Source organism: Eulemur rufifrons, chromosome 19 (genome assembly GCF_041146395.1).
Source record: "Eulemur rufifrons isolate Redbay chromosome 19, OSU_ERuf_1, whole genome shotgun sequence".
NCBI lineage: Eukaryota > Metazoa > Chordata > Mammalia > Primates > Lemuridae > Eulemur > Eulemur rufifrons.
This window is the reverse complement of record NC_091001.1, coordinates 86,319,286-86,328,361: the sequence shown is the minus strand read 5'-3', so window position 1 is coordinate 86,328,361 and position 9,076 is coordinate 86,319,286. Positions and strand designations below refer to the sequence as shown.

The following is a 9,076-nucleotide window of genomic DNA, read 5'->3' as shown; positions in this document are numbered from 1 at the left end:
TCTAAACTTTTATGCTTTACATTTTAGTGCTTTAGAGTTCACAGAGTTATGTGTTTTCCTTTTTTTCCCTCTCTTTTAGTTGCTGTTTCCCCTTTTCAGGAATGAACAGAATATTTTCATCCTACGAAAACAATCCTGTGTTCATTCTACTGCTAGGGAAACCTATCTTCCGTCTCTGAGGTTATAAAACCTCTCCTCTGGGCAGGGCTGGGCAAGGCAGATAACAGTAATCAATTTGAAGACACACCTCACTAATCCTCACTTGGACTTTCTTTCTTTCTTTTTTTATTTTTTGAGACAGAGTCTTGCTCTGTTGCCCGGGCTAGAGTGCTGTGGCGTCAGCCTAGCTCACAGCAACCTCAAACCCCGGGGCTCAAGCAATCCTACTGCCTCAGTCTCCCGAGTAGCTGGGACTACAGGCATGTGCCACCATGCCCAGCTAATTTTTCTATATATTTCTAGTTGTCCAGCTAATTTCTTTTTATTTTTAGCAGAGATGGGGTCTCACTCTTGCTCAGGCTGGTCTCGAACTCCTGAGCTCAAGCAATCCTCCCACCTCGGCCTCCCAAGTGCTAGGATTACAGGTGTGAGCCACCATGCCCGGGCTAAAATTGGATTTTCTATTAGAGAGGTCATTGTTCTGGAATTTTTTCCCCCTAATACTATTAATTTGAGTAGAGAGTATATATTTCACATAAAGTTTCAGGGTGTATATGCTCTATATTTCCCTATTTTCCCCACATTCAATTTCTCTGCAGCTTTTCTAATATACTAATTTAATCTTATCATTCTATAACTCAGATTTCCCCCATTCTCTTCAGTCTACTTATTCACTTGTAAAATGAGTTAAGCCGACATGGTGATGCACACCTGAAGTCCCAGCTACTCAGGAGACTAAGGTATGAGGATCACTCGAGCCCAGGAGTTCAAGGCTGCAGTGAGCTATGATCATGCCATTGTACTCCAGCCTGGATGACAGAGTGAGACTCCATCTTCAAAAAGTAAAATAAAAGGAGTTAATATTTGAAAGTTACTAGAATAGTGCCTGGCACAATTCTAACAAACTTAAAAGTTTGTTAAAGAAATAAAAATTCAATTGCTAAAGGAAAAATAAAAATTTCAGGACTCCCCCAAAATTCATTATGCCAAAAGGGAGAACTGAGCCTGAGAACTGAGTCACTCAAGCACTGCCATCCTCTCCCCCCCCCCCCCCCCCCCCCCCCCGTGAGGTACAAGGGTCATCTTTTAAGAAATGAAGGGGGCTGGGCACAGTGGCTCACGCCTGTAACCCTAGCACCCTGGAAGGCTGAGGTGAGAGGAATGCCTGAAGTCAGGAGTTCAAGACCAGTCTGAGCAAGAGCAAGATCCTGTCTGTACTAAAAATTTAAAAATTAGCCAGGCATGGTGGCGCCCACCTGTAGTCCCAGTTACTCAGGAGACTGAGGCAGGAGGATGGCTTGAGCCCAGGAGTTTGAGGTTGCAGTGAGCTGTGATAATGCCACTGCACTATAGCCAGAGTGACAGAGTAAGGCTCTGTCCCCCAAAGAAAGAAGAAAAAAAAGGGGGGCTTAGAAAATGACTAGACAGTATTTTTCTTTCTTTCTTTTCTTTTCTTTCTTTCTTTCTTTTTTTTTTTTTTTTTTTTTTTTATCTTTTCCAGCTTAGATTTTAGCAAGTATTTTTCTTTCTGATGGAGTGGGGGTAGGAGGGAGAAAGGAAGCCTGGCTGGCAAGGTAGTCTTGTTAGGCATGTAAGCCTCATGATAACAGCCCTGGGGAAATGTTTTTATTCAGACATTTAAGAGTGACAGACTCTCTCTGCAAACCTGTCTCAGATCAAAAAGGCAAGGCCTGGGCCGGGCAAGCACGGTGACTCACACCTGTAATCCTAGCACTCTGGAAGGCTGAGGCGGGAGGATTGCTTTAGGTCAGGAGTTCGAGCCCAGCCTGAGCAAGAGTGAGACCACCGTCTCAACTAAAAATATAAAGAAATTAGCCAAACAACTAAAAATAGAAAAAATTAGCTGGGCATGGTGGTGCATGCCTGTAGTCCCAGCTACTTGGGAGGCTGAGGCAGAAGGCTTGCTTAAGCCCAGGAGTTTGAGTTTGCTGTGAGCTAGGCTGATGCCACAGCACTCAAGCATGGGCAACACAGCAAGACTTTGTCTAAAAAAAAAAAAAAAAAAGAAAAGAAAAGAAAAAGGAAAGGCCTGGCTGCATTTAACATAGATTCTCTACAGATGCAAATTTCTCCCAGCTTCCCCACCTAGACAGCCTTACAGCATTATTCCTGTTTGTCTGGAGCCATCTCAAAATATGACAAAGAAGTACTTTGGGTTGAAATATTTATTTTCTTCAGCCCCAAAAAACCCTTTCAAGATATATAGCCCCTCTAAAATGAGTGTATGTCAATTATAACCTTAGGACTGTAGCCTGATTAAACTCTTTTTTTTTTGAGACAGAGTCTCAACTCTGTTGCACAGGCTAGAGTGCCATGGCGTCAGCCTAGCTCACAGCAACCTCAAACTCCTGGGCTCAAGCAATCCTACTGCCTCAGCCTCCCGGGTAGCTGGGACTACAGGCATGCACCACCATGCCCAGCTAATTTTTTCTATATATGTTTTTAGTTGTCCATATAATTTCTTTCTATTTTTAGTAGAGATGGGGGTCTCGCTCTTGCTCAGGCTGGTCTTGAACTCCTGAGCTCAAATGATCAACCCGCCTCGGCCTCCCAGAGTGCTAGGATTACAGGTGTGAGCCACCACGCCCCGCCCGGATTAAACGCTTAAATGTCGAGGGTTATGTGGAACTCAAATCCCAAATAGTAAGGAAAAAGCTGATTAATTTTTGATGTTTTCTACACCTTGGCTTGATAGTTTTAAAATTCAGTTTTGTAAATCTCCCTTGGGTTTTTTGTTGTTGTTGTTGTTGTTGTTGCCAGTCAATCTTGGTTTTCACATTTGCTGGAATTTAATGTTTACCACCTTATACGATTTTTCAGGGTCACCGTCCTGAAAAAGATTCTGGGCCATGCCAGAAGACAATTAAGTACGTGACCAGAAACCTGTAAGCGCAGGCAAGTCTTTTGCACTTTACCACTACAGAGGGTTTATCGTGAGTGATCTGGTAGGTGGATTTCAACTCGATCTCGTGCATTTCTTTCCAGCTTATACACCTCTCACAAGATTGGACCGAGGGCACATCCCAAAGGAGCAGGCACTTTAACTACCCTATACAAGCTACATAAACAAGAAGTACCTTAGCCCTATCGCTCTTCTTCACAGTATGTTCACCTCACACTTGTAGAGCTTTAGGATTTAACTAGAGGGTTCATGTGGTTTGATTCTATGACAAAAGTACATTTCCAGATCTACTATCATTGAAAGCCTGGGACGCACCTTTTTCTCTAAAAGAAAAATCGTTTGAAATGTGCGTCGTGGCAACGGAGAAGGGCAGCTCTAGCGAACGTGACACCTTATTATTATTACAGAAAAATCTCAGCCCCTACTTGCACGGCGCACTCGAGACCCCCCGCCTCGCGGACATCCAGGAAGGACTACAAAACAGAGACTTCTGGGGGCGGAAGTGACGACAGGCGCAAAGCATGGTGGTCTCGGGCGCACTCCGCTCAAGGCTTCTTCCTGACAGCGCGGTTGCCGAGTAGCCGGTGCTGCAAGGAGTTTAAGCTGGTATTTCTCTCGTTTGTCAGGATTAAGTACGGCTTTAAATATCGTGTGTATTTAGATATTTAAAGAACGGAACCGGGAATGCGAGCTTTAGAGCCTTAGCTGCTGCCCCCTCGTTTACGCATCCTCCAAACACATTTTAAGAGGAAATCTCATAAATCGGGGGTCTTTGGTGGCGGGATCCAGCGGAGACACATAGCGAAAAAGCGAGTGGGTGTGTATCAGAAGAGTTCTCTCCTTCAGTTTTGGCTAAAAGTTGTGTGGGATGGCCGGGCGCGGTGGCTCACGCCTGTAATCCTAGCACTCTGGGAGGCCGAGGCGGGAGGATCGCTCGAGGTCTGCAGTCCAAGACCAGCCTGAGCAAGAGCGAGACCCCCGTCTCTACTAAAAGTAGAAAGAAATGATCTGGACAACTAAAAATATATATAGAAAAAATTAGCCGGGCATGGTGGCGCATGCCTGTAGTCCCAGCTACTCGGGCTGCTGAGGCAGGAGGATCGCTTGAGCCCAGGAGTTTGAGGTTGCTGTGAGCTAGGCTGACGCCACGGCACTCTAGTCCGGGCAACAGAGTGAGACTCTGTCTCAAAAAAAAAAAAAAAAAAAAAAAAAGTGGTGTGGGATGAACTCCTTTGATGGAAGGAAAGCAGAGATGAAGGGTTTGAGCATCTGCAGGCCAGAGTGAGAGCGATCAGGACTGGGAATGACGGGCGGGGAGGAATAGAAGTGTGCCAGGTGGGATTCCCCAGACCGGACCAGGGCGACTCGGTGTCCCTTTAGCTTCAGACTGAATTGTAAACACTATTTTCCTTTTCCTGATATATTAAAATTCTCAAGCAGTCTTTACGCATGTGCTCTTTTCCTCATAGTATCAGTTCCATGTTAATACTTAATTGTTTTAAGTAACTTTTTAGGAACTTGAGGCAAATCACAGATTTCTCTGCCTCTAGGATAGAGATCAGGGGTAAAACATTTGCTTAGGAGGAACATAAATATTAACCCGATCTGGTGGTTGTTGTAGATCTAGCCACCTGGCAACTATGAGTGAATGGATGAAGAAAGGCCCGTTAGAATGGCAAGATTACATTTACAAAGAGGTCAGAGTGACAGCCAGCGAGAAGAACGAGTATAAAGGATGGGTTTTAACTACAGACCCAGTCTCTGCCAAGTGAGTATGCATCCTACTTCCCTGAAATCATGACACCCCTTTGTGCTGCCTGTATGTTATAGCCAAACTAAAAAAGCAGATAAATGAAAAGCTAATTCTCATATAAGAATTTAATTACCTTTGAATCTAAGTGCTATTGCCACTATGGCTTACCCTGTTCGACCAGCCAAGTTCATAGAAATGGGACATAGAAATTTTACTTATTGTATTTATGGTGGAAAATCTCAAGCATACACAAATGTTAATGGAGTAGTATAACGGACACTAATCTTATACCCCCTCCAAATATTTTAAAGCCAGTTCCAGAAATTATTATCATTTTGTTTATAAATTCTTCAACATATCTCTTAAAAGATAAGGACTTTTTAAATAATGTAACCACAATACCCTTATAACACCTAACAAAAGTAATAATCATAATAATAATGACCTCAATATTAGCCAATTCCTAGTCAGTTCAGATTTTCCTGATTGTCTCAAAAGTTCTTTTTATATTGGTTTGTTCAGTTTTGTTGATATGTCTCTTAAGTATCAGTTTAAATATCTTAATCTATGACTCTGCACTTTCTCTCACCTTTTTTGGTTTCCCATGTCATTTATTTTTGAAGAAACTGAGTCATTTGTTTTATAGAATTGAACATCTAGATTTAGCTTATGGATTATCATAGTGTAGTTTAATGTGTTCTTTTATCTCCCATATTTCTTATAAATAAGTATTCAGATTTAGAGGTTTGATTAGGGTCAGATTTATTTTTTGCAAGACTGCTTTAAAGGTAAAGATGCACATACACACACTTATTTATTTTGGAATGATTTAAGATTTAAAGAAAAGTTGCAAAGAAAGTCCAGAAAGTACCCATATACCCTTCACTCAGCTTCCCCTAATGTTAACATCTTATCATGATACATTTCTCAAAACTAAGAATTTATATTAACTAAACTGCAGACATTATTTGGATTTTACCAGTTTTTCTGATAATGGCCTTTTTCTGTTCCAGGATCCAATCCAGGATCCCACGTTACATTTAGTTGTCATGTCTTCTTAGTCTCCTCTGATCTGTGAGTTTTTCAGTCTTTCCTTGTTTTTCATGACTTTGACAGTTTTGAAGAGTACTGGTGAGGTAGTTTGTAGAATGTCTGTCCATTTCGGTTTATGTAATGTTTTCTTTTGCTTCTCTCTCTTTTTTTGAGGCAGAGTCTCACTTTGTTGCCCTGAGGAGAGTGCTATGGCATCAGCCTAGCTCGCAGCAACCTCAGACTCCTGGGCTCAAGCAATCTTCATGCCTCAGCCTCCCGGAGTAGCTGGGACTACAGGCTAATTTTTCTATTTTTAGTAGAGATGGGGTCTCACTCTTGCTCAGGCTGGTCTTGAACTCCTGAGCTCAAGGGATCCTCCTGCCTCAGCCTCCCAGAGTGCTAAGATTACAGGTGTGAGCCACTGCGCCCGGCCTGTGATGCTTTCTCAAAACCAGACTTGGGTTATAGGTTTTTGGGAAGAATACCACAGAAGTGAAATTCCCTTTTAATCACATCATAACATATCATAAAATATATATGTTTTTTCAATATTTTTGATTTGTTTTCATGAGTGAGATTACCTTATAGTTTTCTTTTTTCATCCTGTCCTCTGCTTTTGGCACCAAGGTTATAATAGCCTCTTTAAATAAATTAACACATAGTCCCCCTTTTATAGTTTCTAACAGAATTTGGTTAGATTAGAAATGTTTGATCCTTGAAAATTTTGTAGAACTTCCCAGTAAAATTGTCTGGGCCTTTTTTTTCACTCTCCCTGGGAAGATTTTGAACTAGTTATTTAGTCTTTATTAAAGATTGCAGGACTATTTACATTCTCTCTCTTTTGTTTCTGAGTCAGTAATTTATATTTTCTGGGAAGTTTTCTGTTTTAAGTTTCAAAATTGGCATAAATTTGTTCTTACTATTTCCTGTTAATCTCTGTTGTCTTATTCCTTATATTTATATGTGGCTTCTTTCTTCCTCTTTATTTTTATCAATATTGCCTGAGTTTTGTGAATTTTATTTTTTTTCAAAGAACAACTGTTGGATTTGATGATCCTCATATTGACTCTTGTTTTCTATTTCATTAATTTTGTGCTTTGTTATTTTCTTTGGTCTGCTTTGGAGGGGAGTTATGTGGTTGTTGTTTCTTAACTCTAAAAGTTAAATCTGTACCCTGCCTTCTTTTCTAATACACATTTAAGGCATTTATTAGTCTTTTTTTTTTTTTTTTTTTGAGACAGAGTCTCACTCTGTTGCTTGGGCTAGAGTGCCGTGGCATCAGCCTAGCTCACACAGCTACCTCAAACTCCTGGACTCAAGCAATCCTTCTGCCTCAGCCTTCCAAGTAGCTGTGACTACAGGCATGCGCCACCATGCCCGGCTAATTTTTTCTATATATTTTTAGTTGTTCAGCTAATTTCTTTCTATTTTTAGTAGAGACGGGGTCTCACTCTTGCTCAGGCTGGTCTTGAACTTGTGACCTTGAGCGATCCTCCTGCCTTGGCCTCTCAGAGTGCTAGGATTACAGGCATGGGCCACTATGCCCGGCTGCATTTATTACTCTTTAAGTAATACTTTAACTGTATCCCACAGTGATTAGCGTTAGGCTGGATCAAAAGTTTAGATGTTTAAGGCCATCAGTGAACGCTTGTCGAACAAGTGAAAGCATTTGGTGGTGAGAAGATTAATTTCAAACAGGGAAGAGCATTCCCTATTATTCTAGTGAACTATTTGGGTTGATAATGCCTTTCATTCCATTGCTTCTTCCATAGTTTTATGGTGCCTTAGGTTTTTCTTTTGCAAATCTGCTCTGAACTTACTTTTCCTCCAAAGTATCGTCCTCGTGAACTTCCTTGAAGATGGCAGCATGTCTGTCACCGGAATTATGGGACATGCTGTGCAGACTGTTGAAACTGTGAGTGAAGGGGACCATAGAGTGAGGGAGAAGCTGATGCATTTGTTCATGTCTGGAGACTGCAAAGCATACAGCCCTGAGGATCTGGAAAAGAGAAAGAACAGTCTAAAGAAATGGCTTGAGAAGAACCATATCCCCATCACCGAACAGGGAGATTCGAAGAGGACTCTATGTGTGGCAGGGGTCCTGACTATAGACCCACCATATGGTCCAGAAAATTGCAGCAGCTCTAATGAGATTATTCTGTCCCGTGTTCAGGATCTTATTCAAGGACATCTTGCAGCTTCTCAATGAGAGGCCAAGAATTGTGGACACACTGATTGAAATAGACTTTTTTTTTCCTTCATAAAATGTTTTGAATATAAGTCCATCATATTATAGGACTTTAAAGGCTCATGAGTGTGTGTGTGAGTGTGTTAATTCTTTTGATGTTTTGGTAAAATCAAAGATGTGGATTATGAGTGCTAGTTTCCTGGGGAAATTAATGGACTGGGGCAAGGATATCATCCCATGCAACAAAATTACCATAGGGATGTCAGAATTGTAAGGGTCTTTCTTGTGTTGAGGATACACCCCATTTTTGTTAGGCAAGAAAAGTTTTGTGTGTGTGTGTGTGTGTGTGTGTGTGTGTTTTGTTGTTGAGACAAGGTCTTGCTATGTTGTCCAGGCTAGAATGTAGTGGCATCCTCATAGCTTACTGCAACTTCAAACTTCTGGACTCAACCGATCATCCTGCCTCAGCCTCTCAAGTAGCTGGGACTATAGGCACAAGCCACCATGCCTGGATAATTTTAAAATTTTTTGTTGAGAAAACATCTTGCTGTGTTGCCCAGGCTGATCTCAAACTCCTGGCCTCAAGCAGTCCTCCCTCCTCGGCCTCCCAGGTTGCTAGAATTACAGGTGTGATTGTTCATAGCCAAGAAAACTATTTGGAAAAAATGTAACATGTTAGATTCAATATAAAATGTTAAGGCAAAATCACAGATTTGTTAGTCCCTTGCACTAACTATATATGTCTGTTTTTAAAATGTTTGTCTTTTATTTTGGTGTAACGATGAAGTTGTTTTTGAATCAGAATATATGTCCTTTTTTGATTGAAACTGGAAAGTTTGGATTATTAGTAAAATCTTAACACTTAAGCCTTATAACTTTCAAAGCCTTTAATGTGAGCATTGACTGATAGCGCTGAGGAAAAAGGTAAGTGTGACATGGTATTTTGCTGCTAAACTCAACTCAGTTCTTCTGCCCAGTGGATTCAGCCCAGTCTTTAGACTTATGATGCTTTCTGCCTATA

At 41.3% G+C, this 9,076-nt stretch overlaps 1 protein-coding gene across 2 annotated transcripts; it reads left to right on the top strand.

Annotated features, from left to right (window-relative positions):
- The first annotated feature begins 3,628 nt into the window (after positions 1–3,628).
- Positions 3,629–8,758, top strand: GEMIN6 (gem nuclear organelle associated protein 6). 2 transcript variants are annotated; one of them, XM_069494576.1, is made up of 3 exons: positions 3,629–3,688; positions 4,704–4,850; positions 7,701–8,758. In XM_069494576.1, the coding sequence occupies exons 2-3, from the start codon at positions 4,723–4,725 to the stop codon at positions 8,074–8,076; spliced, it is 504 nt and encodes a 167-aa protein (XP_069350677.1). In that variant the 5' UTR covers positions 3,629–3,688; positions 4,704–4,722; the 3' UTR covers positions 8,077–8,758. The 2 variants fall into 2 exon arrangements, with proteins under 2 accessions (XP_069350677.1, XP_069350678.1); XM_069494577.1 differs by having other exon boundaries at positions 3,661–3,714.
- Positions 8,759–9,076: the final 318 nt, after the last annotated feature.